Source organism: Amblyomma americanum, chromosome 10 (genome assembly GCF_052857255.1).
Source record: "Amblyomma americanum isolate KBUSLIRL-KWMA chromosome 10, ASM5285725v1, whole genome shotgun sequence".
In the NCBI taxonomy this organism is placed as follows: Eukaryota; Metazoa; Arthropoda; class Arachnida; order Ixodida; family Ixodidae; genus Amblyomma; species Amblyomma americanum.
Genome location: NC_135506.1, coordinates 134953359 through 134974017, shown reverse-complemented (window position 1 = coordinate 134974017; position 20659 = coordinate 134953359). Strand labels below are relative to the sequence as shown.

Genomic DNA, 20659 nt, shown 5'->3' with positions numbered 1-20659 from the left:
CGGAGGTATTCCTCTAACTCTGTAGTTTGTGTTTGTAGCAATATTTTTGGTTTAATGCATTAGACATTCTAAAATAGATAACGTGTGGTTAAAGTTATCGAAGATTTCCTTGTGAGAAAATTCTGAGCAAATTGTCCACCGTGGCAAGTCGCAGTTTAACTAATGACTGGTCGCCTGAGAAGGGGAACTTCTGCCGCTCAAGGCCCATCATTGGAAGCACCTGCCATCGAAGAGCAGTGGCGCATCGCTTAACCGCTGCACCACTGCGCCAGGAGGGGTATGGGCACTCGCAGAGATCTATGAACTTGAAGTTGGGAATGACCTTCTGCATATATTGGAATTAACCCAATACCCTATCGCGTCATACCCTTAAGGAGGAGCGTAAGTATACCCTCCAATTTCTTACCTTGGAATCGTCACCACGTCCAGCGACGCATTTCAGTTTCAGGGGATTTCTTCCCACCAAGCCAATCCAAGGGGCATGTAGCTCTCCTTTTTCTCTCTCTCATTAGCTACAACATCACATTTAATAAACATTAGTTATAAATATATGTAATGAAGGAATATTTACCGTGAACACTCACCTGAGCGAAGTCCAACGGATGCTAAAGAAAGTGATGGAAGCCGTGAGAAATCTGCACCCGGTTGCGCATTGAGATGTCTTCTGGTAGATGCCGGGCTAAGTCTATTTTGCTCACTGTGGTCTGAAATGAAGCTGAATTCATGTCAGACACTGGCCCCATCACGCTCAATAGTGAGGTACATGTTTGAGGTTAATGTTTTCCTTGTTTTTTTTTTGCAGTTCTACGGCCAACCCGATTCCTACACGTACGCCCTGGATGTTATGAACATGATTTTCACCGCCGTTTTTGCCCTCGAATTCGTGCTGAAAATTGTGGCCTTCAGGTTCAAGGTAGGTCAAGCTAGTGAAAGTGACCGAGTGTCTGCGGCTTGCTTTGCCTGCCCACACTCCTCTGAAAACGGCCCTAGTGGACTAATTGAAACGTGAGCTGCAGTACGAGATGAACGGGCAACGCTGGTGTAGGATGTCACCTGTTAAAGGGTTCCAGCGAAAGTGAGGCCGCTCGGTAACCGCCTACAAAGCCCCCAAGTTTTTGCTTCAAGCTCTTTGTGGCTGCGGTATCGCTAACGCGGCTGTTTTTATGAACAACGTAAATTGAGGCCAAGTGCGAGAGATGCTTCCAGGTTACTCTGGGGGCTTTTATTTCGATGAATAATGACAGTTGCTGAGTTTCAACCGCTTTTGTTCGCGAGCGTCCAGTGCGGCTTAAGGATGACGCATTGCGACTACTTTCGTGAAGCGCGTCGCTGGGAGCAAGCGCGGAAATGTGTTTGCAGCGACGCTTGAAAATCTGTGTAACGACGTGTGACGACGTATGAAAATCTGTGACGACGTGTGGAAATCTGTGACTGCGTGTGAAAATCTGTGTAACAGCGAGCACTGCATTTTTTCTATTTGAACAGCGAGTGTAACTGCAGCCCCATTATTTCAGGGTTACAGCAGCACGAGAACCAGAAGACGGAAGTGCGCCGTGCCCATGAACTGTTTTTTTTTGCTTAGGTATCATTTTCTGTTCGCAGCATACAAGGAAGGTTTCCTACTTGCCTTCCATTAACTGATCCCCCTCGTCTGTTTCTAATGCGAATTTTTTTAGCACTGTGATGCTGCCGTCACTCGGATTGTTGATGTGCGTAGAAATTTTGGTCCTGGTACTAGCCAGGCAGACTGTGGCACCAAACATGATTTAAAAATTTTTGTTATTAAGATTGAAAGTGCCAAAAAATATGCCCACTGAATTATCATTATGTGATAACAATGCGCTTGCATTAGGTCTTCTTGACTTTAGTTTGTTCTCTTCTACTTCTTATAATCTCTTCAGATTTTCTATATACTTTCCCATGTATTTTTTTGCTGCTTCAAATCAATTTAATTCACTTTATTTTGCATTTTTTCGCAGAGGTTCTGTGTCCAGCTCTGCTAAGCGAACCGCTCAGTGAACTGTTGAGTGACTGTGCTGCGGTCTTTTCTGAGTAATTCATAGCCAGTTTTAATTTTCAATTAGTTTTTTCAGTCCATTATCATTTTTGATGAACATGCGCAGTGAGTATTAGACGTTGTCGATTTTGCAATATAATTTTTTAGAGCGCAGCTAATAGGCGCCCGTTCCGGCGCTCACTCCCTCTGGCAGGTGGCGTGTTGGCAGGTGGTAGCAGAGCGAACCGCCACCTGCCACGGCTAGCAGGGAGGAATGGGCAACCTGAATGTGTATGGCTGCCACGGGACGATCCCGGAGGGTGGCCAGCGGGTATAGCTGGCATGTGAAGAGCTGCGTTTAAACTTGGGCCCACCGACTGTTGTAATTCAAATTTTTCGGGAAGTTCTTCCCTTGGCAGCCGCCTTCCGGCCGCTCCTTGCCCTTTACAAGTGGAGAGGGCGATTTTCCTCTCCCTTACGATGCCACGGTTGGTACACGGAATAGCCGCCTGCCACTTTACCAGCTACTAGCCGTGGTAGGTAGCACGTGGCTGCCCGTGCACCAACTGCGGTACGTGGCTTGCCCCACCTCCCAGATGGTAGATGGAAAGTGCGCACACAACACTACGCCGCTTGACGACGCGGACCCTTTTCCTTCACCGTGGGAGGTTCTAATGCCAGAGCAATGAAATAGAGAGTGGTTGCAGTTGTCAAGTGTGCTTCTCCCTTCCCTTCTCCCTGTTTTTATTGCGCAGAACTACTTCGGCGACGCGTGGAACGTGTTCGACTTCATCATCGTGCTGGGCAGCTTCATCGACATATTCTACTCCGAAGTAAACGTGAGCGATCTTCGGCTCCAATCTGCCCTCTAGGAAATCCCCGTGTGGCCCTGTTGCTCAGCAGCACATCATTCGCTCTCTGTCTCTCTCTCTCTCGACGTGTGTTCCACCCGCCTTCGTCCCACTGGCCCGAAAAACTACTGCTAGTAGCGGGATTTCTTAGAGCGCAGAAAGATTGCCAGCAGGGCAGGAATTCCCAAAGAACGTCCCCCACGCTGACCGACAGCCGCGGCACTTTGAATGTCGCCGACTCCTCGCGGGCGAAACACTATTGTTCTTCTCGACAGCCTCCTCCCCCGGCGTTTCAAGGGACGCCCAAAGCAGCTGCAGCTTCTTAATTTTGTCCTTTCCATGGATCGATTCCCTGGCTACATTGACGTTTGCTTAGGAACCAATGATTGCCGCAAAGAAGTGGTGCCATCGGGCATCCGCCGCTCGGCTTAAACTCGTGACGTCGACGACCTTTGGCAGCGAACGGCCTTCGCTCCTCTCGCTTCACATCTCCCCAATCAGTGCGGTGTGGTTGGTGGCGGCACCTCCGTGCCGCCTGTTTAATTTATGCCTTATAAACGCTTCATGCTCTGGGAGAATAGCCTCTTTGTCATTAGAGAGCAGTAAGATATCGATACAAACCAACCTCGAATTCTCCTGGGTGTCCCTTTAAGTGCGGCTTGGCTGGGGGGCCGGGCTACCGAGTTCCAGCAGTGCCCACACCGTCTTTTTTGTCGCTGTTCCGAATGCGGGATGAGCGCTGAGTACGGAGCAACGTGCGCTGTTATTCAGTGTATAGCAGCCGAGTTTTTGATGTCGTACGATATCTAAAGCATGGCCGCACATGTGCGCTTTCTAGCGCTTCTGTAGTAGTGGTAAAAAAAAAACTGAAGGAAATCTGAGCTTTCATCCGTCAAGGATGCACACACTTTAATTTCGTTTTTTCAAACAACTATGAATTTGACCATAAAAATAAAACGTTAAATTTAATCAGGACCGTTACGGGTTCAACCTGCATTTATTGTTGACATATGTTTGCTCGGATCGCACTGAAACGAGATGAAGCGTTAAAGGCACGGAATGTTACTCTGATGAAAACATACGTGCGGAGCTTACCAACCAGTCACTAAAAATGACGCTGACTTGCACCAGTTCCTCGAAATAGTTTGTCTGCGCTGAGACCTCTCTTTCGGAGGAGTAGAAATGCTATATTTTGTTGCTTACATGCGTAGCCAGGGCTTCTGCGCCTAGCAGCTTTCATTTGTGCGCTTTCGGCTTTCGCACTGAGACGCTCGGTGCTCAGCGTCTTATCGTGTAACCCTGGAGAGGGCGGATGTACCTCCCTCTTGTCGCGCGATGCACCACTGTGTGTGCGCCGCCTGTTGTTCGCGGGGTTTTGCAGAAACCTTGGCACGTTTAAAAGTAAAGAGCGCCACTGGGAGGCATAGACAGGACCGATGCTAAATGAACGCAACTAGGAAACCTTGTATATGAAGGCTTTGAGCTCACAATATGAAAGACGCTGCCCTTGTTTTGAAGGGGCGCTAAACGGATACGTCAGGTAAGCCTAGACTTGCTAAGTAACCATCAAGTCTACCAGTTTCATTTTGAACTAGAGACTCGGTTTGTACTGCATGGCCCAGTTTTATTTCCCTAATAACTTAAACGTGGTTCCGCTGAGTCATTCGCGAGAGGGAAATTGACTGAACGAAGAAGCTGGCCTCAGCACTTTTCTCGGAGTCGTTCTCGTCGCAGTGGGCCTCGGCCATGAGGACTCGAGTCCAGCTGCATGCAAGACTACACTGGCAGGCCGAGGTGAAAGGCATCGCAAGAGCAAAATTAATTTTTTCCAGATTTGGCGTTATGGAGGCACACACGCATGAACACACACAGCATTTTTGCAATTTGGGCATCCTATAGCTTTCGAATGTCTGGAAGTTTTAGCATAAAAAGTGGAACCAGCGCTGTTCATGACATAGGGACAACATCGAAAGAGCAGTGATTCGAAAGTTGAATGTTTATGGACACTCGCTACTGCCGATGGCTGGCTGATTGGTGTGCTGAAAACGTACATCCGACGGGTAACAAAAATGTTATCATATGTTATATCGGCTCTTTCCCCCCGATAACGGCACCCGACCACTTTTTGCGTCGGGTTGGACCACGGAACAAATCGTTACCTGAAATAATTGTTCGGCTGTAGTGTACATTACTGTTAACTTCGCCAGCCTTGCCTGGACAGGAGGAAAAGAAAACCTCTGAGGATGCCACATGAAGGAGCCCAGTCCAACGCCGATTGAAAATTTAAAACATTGTCTAAAAGCGACTTTTTTGCGAGAGAATGCCTTGAAATGAAGCACTTTGTTTTACTTTTCGCATCCAATATGAGCTATCAACTAAGTGTACCAGGCCAATCTTAGCCAGCCACTAACTGAAGCCGATGAAAAAGGATCGCGGATTTCAATGGCCACGTAGCCAGCCGCCTCTGATATTTAAACAGTCCATGCGCTTATCAAGAGCCTAAATGTCTTTTTCTGGCAAAAGTGGCATAGTTTTCTTTCAGACACACTAATAGAGAGCATTATTTCCAGCTAATATTCTGTGCTAATATAATGTGCCGTCGATGGTAATCAAGTGCTTGTTCGTGTGGTCGCCGCCAATCGCGCCTTATATTGCAATTTCAGTGCCATGCTGAAAATACTAGACGTGTTTTGCCGTGGAAAAACTACGGCAGACGATCGTGCTTGCAAGCACCGCTAAGAAGAGTAAAACATTGGGGGTGCTAAGCGCGCTAGTGTTATCCATCTCGCCAGGAGAGCAAGGCCGTGCCCTGCATGGGCTGACGTTCAAATCTCAGAACACGCTCCGTCAGTAACCGTTCAAAATGTTACCGATGCATGCGTCCGTTCACAGCTGAGGAGTTTGCGACATGAAGTCCACCGCGTGCCTTTCTGCTTGCGTCCAATGAGGCTGCACTTTCAGCAGCTATTGGCCTCTATTTAACATCACTTTGAGTAGTAGAAAAGTTAGTGCGAAAAATGTGATTAGTTTGAAGCAGTCTTTTGTTATTCGCGAGGCCAAAGAAGAAGCGCCTTTTCAACTCGCCAGTGCCTCATACTTAATAATCAACAAATGCCTTTGTTTGGTTATCGGATCAAGCTGAACTTAGTGTCGACAGCAGCCATAATGTCCTTGCGACAACCTCGAGCATATTAACCTGCGCCGCGCTCTGTGGCTTCGATTGATTCGCCACAGCCCCAAAAAGAAGTCTTTTGCAATTCGTGCCCTACAGCTGTTAGAAGACGAGCTGGCAATCACCTAGTTTGCACCTGTAGGGCCGACCTCGGTCGACCTTAGCGTGCACGCTTCGTTAGGCGCACCTTTTGACTTTCTTTTGTCTTTAGGAAAACAGCCTTACTGCTTGCTTATAGTGTGCATTTGTAGAACCTCGCGTGCTGTGTGCCTCATCTCTTTGTGCCGAGTCTGGTTTCTAGATGGAGTGCTTAAGTATAAGCGCCAGACCTGTTAACGTAGCACGGCCCCGTTGTGGAGTGCAACGTGTAACCACACCGTGTGCTCAAGTAGGTTCTTGTTTTCTTCCCCACCCCCCATCCTCACCGAGTGCTGCAGGTCCTAACTACAGGCTCCGTTCTTTTCGCGCGATCCGCCAAGCTTTCGTTCCCTTACATTCCTGCCGACGTTCGATTTGCTGTACATGCTCCCAACGGGAACAGAGTTCCGCGCAGGCGCCATATTGCTCTCAGAAGCACCTAAGTTGGGAGTAAAAGCTGCTGCACTTACAGCTCGGGTATCTTTGCTGTTGACCTCAACTTATTCGGTGAGAAATTTGTCACACTGAGTGAGACTTTTGTTAGTAGTACGCCGACTGCACACGTCCTGTCTCAAGTTATGAACCCAATACATGCCGTATGGGTGAATTGCGCCACCTGTTGTGAACGCTGCAAAGCTCACTACAGCTTTTCTTCACTGGAAACAGGAATTCGAAATGACCAGCGCGGAAACAGACGAAGACACGAGAAGAAAAAACACTGATGACAGGACGGGCGCTGACTAGCCTCTTCTTCAAACAAAAGGAAACCACCCTCGACTGTCAGCGCCCGTCCTGTCGTCAGTGTTTTTTCTTCTCCTGTCTTCGTCTGTTTCATCGCTGGTCATTTCGAATCATGTCCTATTAACTCGCCCAATCTTCAATTTTGATTGGAAACAGGAAATATGCTGTGAAATTGCGTGTCCTGATTGCAGAAGCAGGTTCTGAGCAAAAAAAAAAAAAATCTCGTAAGACATTAAGACAGCAGCCGCATCAAGGTACTTCTGGCAGTAGACCAGTTCTAAACTTTCCGGAGGTGCCGGAATTAGTGCAGTGCATGAATGCTTTAGAGCCAAGTTATCAGGTTTGGCCAATAGAGGCGCGTGCAGAAAGTGGCAGTAAGCACTGAACTCTGGCTTCCGTGGGAGCTCATGCATTGTACCTTATCGGCGGAGGTAGCGGGCAAAACGCATGAGCTGCAATTGTCGCTAAGAGGTTCGGTTAACATCAACTTCCCGGCCTTTACTGATCAGCGAGTGAGCCGCTGGAACTTTTCACGCCCACGGGATCTTAGGTCGGGGCAAGACGTGTGGTCACATTTATCGGAGTGCTGCAGCACCTTCTCAGATAAGTGCGAGCTTTGAAGCATTTATGGCTAGCAGAGGGACAGCGACGTAAGAGTGATTGGGTACCAAGACTGTATAACCCATTTTTTAGAAGCGCAGATTTCTCCCTCATAATGGTAGCGCTTTCGTTCTCGTCACGGCAAGAAGAACATCATTTGTAAAAAGCTTTCAGGCAAACAAGTTTCCTTCTGGGACCTGCAGACAGGCATGGCAGTAACGAAACTACCGCAATGAGATTTCAGTAATTAAATCACTTTTTCTGCTAAGACGATAAGTATCAAAACACTTTTGTTGTCTGCATTTCAGAAATGTAAATGATTATTTTGGGGCACTAATTTGGAAGACGTGATTGTTACCATCGATGTTACTTTAATCAAAAATGCGCAACTACTCTTTTGGTTGTGAAAGCTTTGGCCATCGTGTCGGCAAAGCGGGGAAAAATTTGTAACCACAGACCAGGAAAAGTTTTCCAACTGCAAAGTTTTGAGACAGCCGTATAGCTTACCTTTGGCGGCTTATGGCAGCGCTTATGTTGGTGCTAGGTAATCTCTTTGTACTGAAAATCTACTGCACCTTCAGGGATTCCCTGAATATGTAAGAACACCGCGCATAATCTGTCTTTCTGAACCTCTGAAGGAGGCGCTGCTTGTGAGCAAGCCTAGACAGCCTAACTTAATCCGAATCCCAGAAAAAATTACCCGAGCGTATTTGAAAGCAAGGGATTAAAAAAAAATTTTCATGGATGTAAGGTGTCCAGTTTGAGCGCCGGTAAGCGGGCTGATAGTAATGCATCAGGCTGAAGCATGTGAGAGCAAGGAAGTTTATGAATGAAATCCCGTGGGTGAGAATGTGTTGAGCAGAAATACTGACTTGGAGAGTGGAGCTTAACTGCGTAAGCATTGCACCAAAGGCTGGATTCCTAATTTGCTTCTAATTTGCAATAATGCTGCGCGGTTTTAATTTACGCTATATAATATGACGTGTTCGCAAACGCTTTCAAGCAACGCAAATATTCCGTTTTTATTTTAAGCTACTTGGCTTTGAATCTGTAGCTAGGCCGCGGCTACATAGGAGGCAAACTACCACACGCGTTCGCCTAACTTTGAGCTTTCATCGCCGTAGCCAGGACGACGACTAGGAAACAGATTTGTCTGATGTTTATAATAGTAAGATTAGCGTTCACGCTTAGTGTGGAGCCGATAGTTCGCCAATGTTAACCAGGTAGCCCTCTTATCAAACCCGTAACTGTTAGTCGTGCAAGCTACTCACGCATTTAAGGATTTGTTGATTGTTAATGTCACCGATGCTTGTGTTGCTCATCGGGTCTTTCACGCTTCTTTATCCGCAGCATGCAAAAGCCGCTTTGAGCTGCCGCTGCCTTTGTGTGTGTGCTTCGCGAAAGTGGCTGTGCGCGAACCTTTCTGGGGGGGTGGGAAGTCGCTCATCTCCTACGCGCGCTTGTAGATAGCCCTCCCTGCGCCTGAGTTCGCGGGGCGTATTGCGGCTAGACGGCACTTAACTCTATGGGCAAATAGTCGTTCGGCGTTTCTATTCATTGATCGAGTAATGTGCGCGAAATGTAGGTTAACACTTCCTGTGAATTATGAGTTTGGAAAGGACCAGGTTGTATGCATTCCAAACTTGTGAATGCAGCTTTTCCTAAAGCTCCAGATTTGCGCTCGTCGAGTACTTTGTTTGTAATCTGGTCGAACGCACAGATACACGTGCTGAAAACAGAAATAAAATAATCGTGATCTTAGTGTTCTAGACAAAAATTGGTGCTTGAGAACAGCTCAGATCATCGTGTTAGCCCGCATATTGCATTTTCTGCAGGCTTAATTCTCACACTGCGCGTTTTGTTAGGTTATGTTAGAATGCCACGCGTATCAGTGGGAGCTGCAAAGATCTGAGGGAGGCTTCAATAATTACCAAGTGTGCAACCTTTTTGCTGTACCTGCCGCGTGTATCCACATTCGTGTGTTTCAGGAAGCATAGTTAGCAGTGAGACGACGGGCTCTAAAGCCCGACACGAGTTTTCAATTTTGCACTTAATCACCACTGGCGCATTTCATGAGCGAAAAAGCTAAAGAACTAATTCCGACAATCACTTTGGAAAATTTTAATTTCAGCATCACAACCGCGTGCTTTGTAATTTGAGCCTGATACTCTCTAATCCATATTACGACTCGGCTTAAACCCACGCCAGGATTAATCAAGAGCCTTAAATTTTTCCCTTTGCCGATTTCAGCATGCGGAAAAAGCTGACCGCCTAAATTCCCAACCTTTGTTTCTCAGCAGCTTGTTGTTACGCGAATTAACGGTAATATTCTAAGGCCACAGCACAAATATTTTTTGGACACATTTCTCGCTTGATGTAATACAGGGAGCAGGGTCTAATTGTACGTGTTGTTATGGCGCGCCATCTTTGGTGGAGCAACCGAATTATTTGCTTCCTGTATTATTTCAGCCGGAAAGACAGCTAGGGATGAAGAGCCAGCCTGCGCATGCTTTCTTGTGCTTTGTTTTGAGCGCCGTGACAACCAAGTGGTTGCTCGATGAGGTCGCTTGTCGATCAGAAAAACAAAGCAAAAACTGATGCAATATATACGAGGATAGGATTTTATACAGTTCGGTATGCAGCCCTTCAGTATGCAATTAAGAGTTGCTGTTATTGCTACAGCAATGGTTAACGAGCTATTAGTTCTCCTTATTGGATATGCCTTCATCAGCGCGCTCAGCTGCATTTAGCCCTCCTAAAAATTGCGTATAACCTGTCTATAGACTTCTTATAGACTCTTTTGCCTTCCTATAGATGCTTGCTTTTGGCCGTTCATATTCTAGAAACTGTCTACAAAAAATGTTTTCTTGAAGTCTATGGCCATAAATCTAGAGATTTTCTATAAACTGTCTATTGGAAACGCATTGCCTATGACTCGCCTATAGGTTTTGTTTGTCAATAGAAAGTGCATGGATTCACTGACAAATGTCTATGGGCAGGCTGTAGACTGTCTAAAAAAATTTTCGTAAGGCAGGAGCGCTTGCCAAAGAGGCTTGGCCGTCTCGTGCGACACCGTGAAGCGACCTCGTCGTGTCACCTGTTGTGACCGCGCCCACAAAATGCCTTTGACCACGTGCTACGAAGAGCTGTGAGCGCCGATAGTTTCGAACGCGTGTAGTACCCCAAACTCATTTGCTCTGAGCGTCGTTCGTAGCGGGGTCACTAATGCCTCTACCTAAGGAGGTGTATCGAGACGCAAGGAAACAGCGGAAACATGCCCACGTTGCCGGTCTGAGATAACCGGACCGCGTTCCTGATGCATACCTAATTGCAGGGGCTGCAGGACAAGGGCAGTGGAAAATAAAATAGACATATGTTTACAGTGCACGTTTATACAAGCAGTCGAATTAGCTTGCAATGAATGGGCTTACTTTTCACAGTATGCGTAAAGAAGAGAATGGTGAAGCGCTGCAGCATACTCGTCTCAACCCTTGCTGACATAAATTAAAGTCAAACGATACATTAGCTAAAAAAAATCACTACATGGTGTGCCAGAAGTTTATTTATTCATTACAGAAACCTACAGCGCCCGAAGGCAATATTGCAGGAGGGGGGTGGGGGGAAGGCACACAATAAGTTCTTCTCGCTTGGCCGAAAGTACACAGGATGACAAAAATACAATGACACAACTAATAATAGATGAGGAAAAGCACGCACTGAAGGAGGACCGCCGCGCTCCATAAAAACAATGACACTAATGAAAAGGCACGCGCAAGAGAACTGCGTGTCACGCAATACATACAAAAAACAATCGTTATTTTCTCATTCACCTGCAAAGTTATAACTGCTTTTTCTCTATTTTTGAGTACTAGAGACAAACCGTAGAGATATTTTAACAATGACCGAGAAGACACGAAGAATATGCATTACTGCTTAGAGAACACCGCTAGGTCTCGATTCAAATTCTGTGCTCCAGAGCGACTCCCCGGGTGTCTGAAAATGCTAATAAATGCCCGCGGTATTTCACCGTTCAACCGCCCCAACCTATGGCGGCCGGTCTCGGCGCTCTTGGCTCCGCGTAGCACGCGGCAGGCGCCCACGTGGGTCTTTCTGAACGCGATGCCGAGGCTAACGCCGCTACGTGTTGTTCGCCGCGTTCCATTGCCCCTTCCTCCCAGCCGGGAACCAACATCATCAGCATCAACTTCTTCCGACTGTTCCGCGTCATGCGCCTCGTCAAGCTCCTCAGCAAAGGCGAAGGCATCCGAACCTTGCTCTGGACCTTCATCAAGTCCTTCCAGGTGCCATTGCCTTTTATCTCCACCAGTGAGCCACTGTAGCGAGGATGATGCTCTGTTTCACTGATTAGCATATATGAATGTCTTCTTTCCTATAAAAAAACTGCATGGCAAGAGTTGCACAGGGTGTTTTGAGCAACTTGTGCCCAACTTTAAAAAACGGCAACGCGTTCTACACAGATTCAAGTTGTGGAAGATTATACTCGAGTCACTTTAAAGCAAGCAACTCAGGTGTATATTTTTCGACTTGTTATGCAGCTTTTACGCAGAAAATTTTGCATTAAAATTCACGATTGCAAAAAAAGTTGCAAATTCCCTTTGCTCACTGGTCAATTGGAAGGATTTAAAAAAATGCTAATTGTTCAAAAGATTCTACGTCACTGCAGTAGTCTCATATTTATAGAACACGTTCCAATTTCGATGGAGGCGAAATTTTAGAGGCCCGTGCACTGTGCGTTGTCCCTGCACGTTAAAGAAGCCCAGGTGGTCGAAACTTCCAGTGCCCTCTACTACGGCGTCCCTCATAGCCTGAGTCGCTTTGGGACGTTAAACCCTCACAAATAAAATCAAAATCAGAACACGTTCTCATTTAGAGCTTGGCACATGTTCGTTGACATATCGTGTATAATGTACTGCAGCCAGTTCAGCTAACAGGAGAAACGGTTTAGAGAAGAAATCGGGTGCACATATATGCAGAATAATTAATCTTGAGCAGGCCAGGATATATTTGCATGTTCAATGACACCTACTTAGGTTGTTTTTGTCAGAGTAGATTTGATGTGTTTCGTTTTTTAACCTGAGAGTACAGAAACCGATGCATTTAAAATCTATCGCGTGACTAGGTGCTGGCGCAGCGAGTTGTCATAGCCCTGAAACGCGCTAGGGTGCACAGAGTCTCGGTGAATAGGTGAGCGGCCAGTTGAGGAAGTGTTTCTGCGGTGAGCACAGACAGTTCTTTTTGGCGGAAGCGCGACAGTGCAGCGACGAAGACACTTAATTAGCACAACGCTCTTTTGTTGTTGTCTGTTGTTACTCTAGCCTTCCCTTCTTAATCCGTTGACAAGGTGTGACGCCCTCTTATTAATGCGCCAAATTTCGTCTAATACCCCCCCCCCCCCTCCTCCCACCGAAAAAAAAAACTGTCTGAAAAGCGCTCGTGGCCACCGATGTGGCGATCCGCTTCCACGAGTCATGCGAAAGGGGCGGTGCTTGACAGTTGCAGTCACCTGCCGCTTTCGCCCGTTGCCAGCACAAACTGCAGACATGCAGACCACTGGATATGGTGCCTACAGTGGAGTTCGGGAAAGAGTACAGGAGTAGATGCCTCTCGAAGGCTCGCATGCACAGTGTAGCATTGTGAAAAAGGCTTGTTGCTTTATTTTTTTTTCCGTTTCTCTTGGCAAGGTAACGTTTATTTTCAAGCGCTGAGATTTTCCCGCTCCAGACGGACTTGCGTTGAACCTTGGAATAAATCTCTTCTTTTTCTGTGCAGGCCCTTCCCTACGTCGCCCTTCTCATTGTGATGCTGTTCTTCATCTATGCAGTTATTGGAATGCAGGTAAGCGGAGGGCTTCACTGTTCCACTCTTTCTGGTGTGATGGTGTGCAGTGAATGTTAGGGCTTGTCTGTAGATCGCAATAGATGTAACAGCACAAGGAAGACAGGAAAGACCGGCCTTTGTGTCTTCCTCGTGTCTATCCCGTGTTGTTCCTGCAAGATAGTGCCAGCATCAAGCCTCGGTGTGATCGTTCGTACCCTTCAGTTACATATTGAACAGCTTCAGGGCTCGGAGAATATCCCCTCTTTCTGGCCACGTCTACATGAATCCGACAGAGGTCGACTGGAGTCCACTTTTTGAATGAAGTGCAAGAACATTGAGCAAGAGAGTAGAGGTTGAGTCGCAACTTTCCTTTTCAATGCACGCTCCTTCTCTGGAAAAATCGCCTCAAGCCGCATTTTGTAGCACTCATGTAAACCCGCGTTCTGCCCCGCCACTTAATCGCTGATGGTTTTCATTCTCGTGCTTCATATTGTTACGAGGTGGCAAGCCAAGGAACGGCACGACATGATGACGGATGAAGAGATGATTTAATGGCTGAGGGCCTAGCGCGAGCGCTCCGTCCCGCGCCACTGCCCTCTTCTTCGCCTTCGTAACATGACCCGGGTCCTCCGAGCGATCGTCCCGATCGATAGCTTGAATTCTGAATGCTGAGGTGATGATGAGCATGGCCAGAAAGGGTAGAAGAAGATGAAAGGCTTGCCACCAAGATGGAGATGATCTGCTGGACTGTTGTCCCCGGAGCTTCAGGTCCAGCGGTCGGTCGCCCACAGCCGAAGGTCACGGTTTAAGGACTCGCCGGACACCATGGGCGGGAGTGCCGTCTTGATGCGGGTCGTCGTCGTGTCATAGTTTGTCTGGTCCTCGTCTTCGTGTCTTGTGGTCGGGGCTGAGGACAGGGGGGGGGGGGGAAGCTGGTGGTCAGTACTGGTCTGGCCGAGCTGGGCTTGAGCCGGGCGTCGTAGTCCAGGTCCGCTCGGCCGACCACGAAGGCGAGCAGAAGGCGCCGATGCTCCAAGGACTAGGATGACTATGATTACCCCGCACCTCACACCAAATGTTACGAGTTGGCAAGCCAAGGAACGGGACGACATGAGGACAGATGAAAATATGATTTAATGGCTGCGGGCCTAGCGCGAGCGCTCCATCCCGCGCCACTGCCCTCTTCTTCGTCTCCGTAACAATATTGTCCACTGTGATATGGTGATATGGACGGCTTAGTTCGCGCTCCTGCAACACCCAGGACTTAAATGCACTGGTGTTGTTCTAGGTTACCCATCCCCTCGAGACATGCGTGTACTCTGGTAAAAGGCATCGCTCAGTCTCGGAGGGTATACATGTAGGTGTTGGAATTTTTTATTTTTGTTCTTTTCATAGTCTCGGACGTTGTTCGGTGTTTATTGCCAAATGCTGCTTTCCGTTTTCTTCGGTGCATATTTTCCGCGAGTGGATTACTTGTCTCTTTACATTGATGGTGTTATGTGGTATTGCTGTGCGGTAAAAAGTCACTAGCGTTTTTCTCGCCCTTGTGGTCAACTCCACCAGTCGATCTGCCAGTGATCAAAGGCCAAATATTTATCCTGTAGAAAGAAGCGCAGTCGCCATTAAGACAAAAGTAACTGGATATATGGAATGGGGCCGCGGGTGCCGCCGCGGTGACTCAGTGGTTCTGGCGCTCAGCTGCTGACCCGAAAGACGCGGGTTCGAATTTCGATAGAGGCGAAATTCTAGAGGCCCGTGTAGTGTGCGTTGAGAATGCACGTTAAGAACCCCATGTGGTCGAAATTTCCAGAGCCCTTCACTACGGCGTCCCTCATAGCTCGAGTCGCTTTGCAGCTTTAAACCCCCATAAACCAAACCAAACCGAAAACGCAGGTGAAAGTTTCTTCCATACGTTTGGTTCTCGTGCTATCGCTTGGTTAGAGGGAAGCATCACGTGATCTCCGTATTGACGGCAGCGATGGAACAGCCTTGCACCGTCGCTATATTACGAACATGACACTTTTTTGCCATGTTTATCCATGGTATCGTGCCGCTGATGTTAGTTATAGCGCAGGGACCCACTTAACCAAGTACGAGCCCATAACTGGTGATGCCAATGAATTAACAGTACTTCGCTTTAGCGGGCAGCGAGGATGTGGGTCTTGCCAGTCTTCATAGGCGTATGAGGTACCAGGACAAATGACTCAAAGCGTCCAAGTGCCCCAATCCAATGGTGCCTCTTTCTCACTACGCCCGTAGTTTCCGCACATTGTTAATTTTCTCCTTTTCAGTGCATTTTTTACTCGGTAGACAGGTAACTATGCCGTGGATGCCAAAGGTGCCGACCTTTTTCGTTAGAACCGAACGTAGAAAATGGAGTTCGGTGTATTTTGTAGTTTTTTTTGTGTTTCAACTACAAAATCTAATCTCTAGTAGAGCGTTCGGTACTGTACAGGAAGACTACATCGAGGCAGATGGGCGACAAATGATAAAAAAAAGTTGCTTCTGGTGACCAAGGCAGATAATTCATCACTAAAGGGACCTTGGAAGGAAACTAAAGTTGGCTCGTATAGATGAGCTTTTGATCCACCAAACGGAGCTTTTACAACGTTTTACTGCACCATTGATCATTTCGAATTCAAAGCATACATTTTTCGGCCTAAATAGAATATCCAGGCCTGAAAAATGTCAATGGTTAGTTTTCCAACAGAATGCTATAATGCATAATATTTATTTACGCTCATACAAAATTTCTTACAAACTGCGAAATCGCTGGGAAGTATAATATTAAAAAAGCACGATTTCTGAAACAAGCACCCTAGAAGCAATGTAATCATTGTGTTCTAGGGAATCACTCGACGCAAGAAATGCAAAAAAAAAGGATTGATATTATTACTGGTGGAAAAGTCTGTCAGCAAATAAATGGCGTAAGAGATGCTGCCGAGCTCACTTTTGTGAGATATTTCTTGTTGCGTTCGATAAATTCTCAAACAAATTAGTGCTAGCTTGTCCACTCCGAGGTGCACCTGCGAGTTCACAATGCGCACAATTGTGAGCAATGCGCCTTAAATGAATAAGGCCTCCCCCCCCCCCCCCCCTATAAAAAAAAGAAATCAGGAACAGGTTCCATCCACGCCGGCCGATTTCAAAAGTCAACGGCGGTGCGTCGATGTGAATCAGATCGCAGAAGCTACACTGCACCGTCGTTCACTTCAAAGTGGTGATTACAGTGTCTGTATCGCAGAACGAGTGCGAATGAAGCGACGGGAAAATTTATAAACGCCTTATTGCTAGCAATAATTAAATGTGTTTTAATGCTGGACATACGTCAACACAGAAAGAGTCGGATGTGTCTAAAAATAAAAATTGCATAGACATGTTGTCAGCGTCCCTTTAAAGGGGAGGAATGGCCAGTGGGATGCACGCACTAATTTAGCAATCTCTGCGGTTTTGCAAAGATGAGGGCTCACGTTTTTTAGCGTGTTATCACGCTATAGGCACCGGTGCCTACAGGAGTTTCCGGAACATAGAAAAAAAACAAAAACGCTCAACTGCTTGGCAGTTCGAGCGTGCAGCCGTGTATGAAGGGGTGCGCTGCGCATTTCTGTGCAACCTGCGCTGCACCACTCCAACCAGTGAGGATATTAGGGCGATAGCTTTAGAGGTTGTGTTGAAGAGAAAAAACGGCGTCCGTGCCACGAAAAAGCATGTGCGCTACATCGTTTCAAATAGCAGCCAGCCCGCGATGACAGCTGCCAATGAAATCAGATAACTTCAATGCAGTTGCCACGTGCCCACTGTGCATGGCGCTGCGCATCAGCCTTGCAGGATCCCAGGCAGCGCATCCCGGGTCACACATGCCCTACAAGTGGCTGTGTTTGAAACAGTCACCTATCGGGGCACTGGCGCATCGCCTATGCACTAGTGAGCCAGAAGCGGTACGGGGACTCCTAGCGATCTATGGACGAGGTAGTAGCTACAAGGAAGGAATCTCTAATGGTGTGGCATTGTGCTCTTAAGGTTAGGGTAAGCGTCGTCCAAGTTTTGTAGCGACAGCTATAATAGGGAGTATTTCGAGCCTTCAGCGTGACGGCGCTGTGGCGGTGGCGGCGCCGCCACCGCCACGTGGTCACGTTGTTGGCCACATGGGGCGGAGCAGCTGCCGGCGGCGCGGCTGGGCTTGCTGGTCACGTGACCAGCAAGCGATTGGTCACGTGGTGCTGAGCAGCTGCTGCTGCCGTGGCGCAGCGCGCCGGCGAAACCGAGCTGGAACAGCTGTGCGGTGCGCATGGGCCGTGTAAAGTGGAACGAAGATGAAGGAATGCCCAGAGAAACGGAGCGGTGAAAGACTGACTTTGCATTTCAACTGAGCTAGTTCCACTGGGCCAGCCGTAGCTATCGTGTCACTGCAGATAGAGCTAAACTGGAGCTAAACCACCGCCAGTTTTTTTTTTTCATGCCATTCGTCTTGCGAAATCTTCTTTGCGGACAATCACCCGTCTTTCTCTATAGCGTCTTACTCTAAAATGGTATTTCAGGCGTGCTGCGTTTTTTGTTTTTGTTTTGCTGCTTTGACGTATTAAAATTGCTGAGCCGACGTGCATCCCAAGTGCACTAACATAAACGCCAGACCGCGACCGCTCGTCAGGCTCTCACTGCCGCCGGCTGTTTTTGAATGGAATGGGTGCGAGTGTCGATCACGTGCGTTCTTTTCTCTCTCTCTCTTTCACCCGCAGCTTTTTGGAAAAATTAGTTTGGAGAATGAAGACAGCGCCATCGACCGCAACAACAACTTCCAGACGTTTCCGCAAGCCGTGCTGGTCCTGTTCAGGTGAGAGGTCGGCGGGATGCGCCACCAGGCTAAGCTGAGGTCGTCGCTTAGTTCGGAATGCTTATTGCTGGCCAGCGCAAAGCAGGCACGACGGACGAGCGTTGCCGAGCACGCTGTCGAAAGGCGGAAGAGAAAGCGTCCGAAATAATCCTGTGGAAAGAAATTCTGGTGCAGCATAGCGTGCCCTTAGCGCTGTTTCACTGCATGGTTGCCGGTAGCGAGGGGAAGTTCCCCTTTCCAGAGGCTTTTTTTTTTTTTTGCTGTGGTAGCTGCATAGCCTTTACTCGTGGGCACACGCCGTGTGAGCACCAAGTACCTCGAAGCTGTCGTGGCATGCGCAGAATAACAGCGAGGAGGAGGAATGAAATCGGCCCACGTTTCTGGGTGAGCAGTCGTGGGTCTGACGGACGTTAAACAAAGCATCGAATAAGCAGCCGGGGGAAGTGCCCGAGTGCTCATGTGCAGAAAGGATATGGAGAATGTGAAGCAGCCGACAACACTGTCGAGGTGAGGCAACCGTACTTTAAAGAAATAGAAAAGGAGGCGACGTGCCCTCGCGCACCAGAAAAAAAAATACATTCTTACGTATCGTCACGCCGAGCCAGTAGCATGCCTGCTTGGTTGGCGCCTCTATCTACTCGGCCATCAGTGCTTTTTTTTCTATTCCGTGGAATTACGCAACAGCGTATGCAGACGCGGCAGCGTATACAGCTGGTTCGTCCGCAGCGGTGGCCTAGTAGTCTGAGCAACCGCCTCGCATGCGGGAGGTGCGGGGTTCGATTCCCAGTGCCGCCGGGTACCCATCGGCAATACAATGGACGCATGCTTTCTCTTGGTCTGGTGCTCGGGCGAAATTCTTGAGAAATGGGCCTTTGACCCCACCTTGAGTAGATGAAAAATACCTTGTGCCTTGGCGGTCTTTGAACACATGTGCCTTTGCGCCAAGAATATCCATGATCATCATCGTCTACAGCACGTTCGGTCGAAAAGCCGTCGGCATATAATAGCAGCTGGCACAGCGTGTCGGAAATAATAACGGGCTGCGCAAAAAAAAACGTATCATGGCAGTTTGCGGTTCTAGTGATTGATGATTGAATGGGGTGATAGGCGACGACGAGTTATTGAAATAATTGTAATTGATTAATTAGAAGAATGAAAAAAGGGGGATCAAAGATGTTAAATGCTCAATGAAAAAGCCAATTCTTGATTATGGTAATCAAGAAAGTTTAGAGTGTAATTGATCACTTAATTATTTTAAGCTATTGAAGAAAATGAAAAATGGATTCAAAGGTGTTTCCAACGGGCAAGGCGTCGCACCGAACTGGCGATGGCGTTCCGTGGTCTCCCTTGCAGCGCTGCAACACTTCCACTCCTAAAAGCAAAGCTCAATTGTCCTCCAGTTTTTTATTACACGTATTTAAGTACTGCGTAATCGCTGCAAGGCTACAGATGTTGCTGAAACTTCGTTTTCTTTACTTATTTACCCCGTGTCTTCTTTCGTGTGTTTTTCGGTCAAGCGCCCTTCGCGAGACGAAACGCAGACGATCTCGCTTGTTTACGGCTGGCGGCGGCACTCTGGGAGGAAAGGGGTCGAGGCAAGCAGAGAGCTCACCCGTACAGAGGGGCAGGGACAGTGTTTCTTGCACAAACCAAGTTTCGTAAAACGACGACACTCTGCTGCCGTCAGCAGCAAACCAAGTCAGTCCATTATAAAAAGGCAGTGCGCCTCACCAGTGTTTCCACACACGAACCACATCCTTATTTTGATCAGCAGTAGTGCCGTAACCGGCGGGTGGGGCTGAATGACTGAGAGCCAACAAGAGTCTTCAGAATCTGCAATGCGGCACAGCTTCGACACGGGAGCAGACAAGTGCTGCTCAACTGCTGTAGAATGTGGTCACTACGCGGCCAAGCGTGATAATTAAATCGCCCGTCTCTGATGCCGCTGCCACATGGGCACAAAATAAATGGCATTAGGCGTTTACTCGTTAACTTGCTTAATGACATTATTTCCGTAGCCGGTGCTGCACAGCGAGACTCAATGCCATTTCACTTTGTTATCGTGATGCTCTAAAAAGGCTATAAAAATGTTGACGGTGTATCACTTCTTGATTTCTTGTGAATGTTACAAAAGTATAGCAACGAAGGCACTTCGTAGAAATATGGTGTTCATTTGGGCATGTCTGTTGCCAACTTTCGAGGTGTTTTTCGGCCGCATTCATTCAAGTTCTTTAAAGTAGGGAAATTTTGGTCCAATGTTCAAAGCAGTTAGCTGTAGAGACGCTTACTTAGACTGGGTGTCATGAAGATGATCTTTGTTTTTTAATAGAACATTTCATTATATCCAATATTAATGCTAATTGGCGGAAGCGCTGGACACAAGAGTACCCAGATCCCATTGTAGTATACAGGTCGAATGAGTTGTGGCTGACTCATTAGTTTGCGGATGAGATTGGGAGGAATGCCATTGCGCTTCGCGTGTGTAGCACCAT

General features: G+C 47.7%; 1 protein-coding gene across 1 annotated transcript in view; it reads left to right on the top strand.

Moving 5' to 3' along the window:
• Window positions 1-20659, top strand: part of LOC144106446 (muscle calcium channel subunit alpha-1-like) — a 605267-nt gene that overhangs the window by 503603 nt on the left and 81005 nt on the right. The window contains exons 31-35 of the mRNA XM_077639259.1: window positions 803-913; window positions 2752-2835; window positions 11677-11799; window positions 13289-13354; window positions 18073-18167. Of these exons, the coding sequence (XP_077495385.1) occupies window positions 803-913; window positions 2752-2835; window positions 11677-11799; window positions 13289-13354; window positions 18073-18167 (479 nt within the window). The remainder of the gene's footprint in view (window positions 1-802; window positions 914-2751; window positions 2836-11676; window positions 11800-13288; window positions 13355-18072; window positions 18168-20659) is intronic.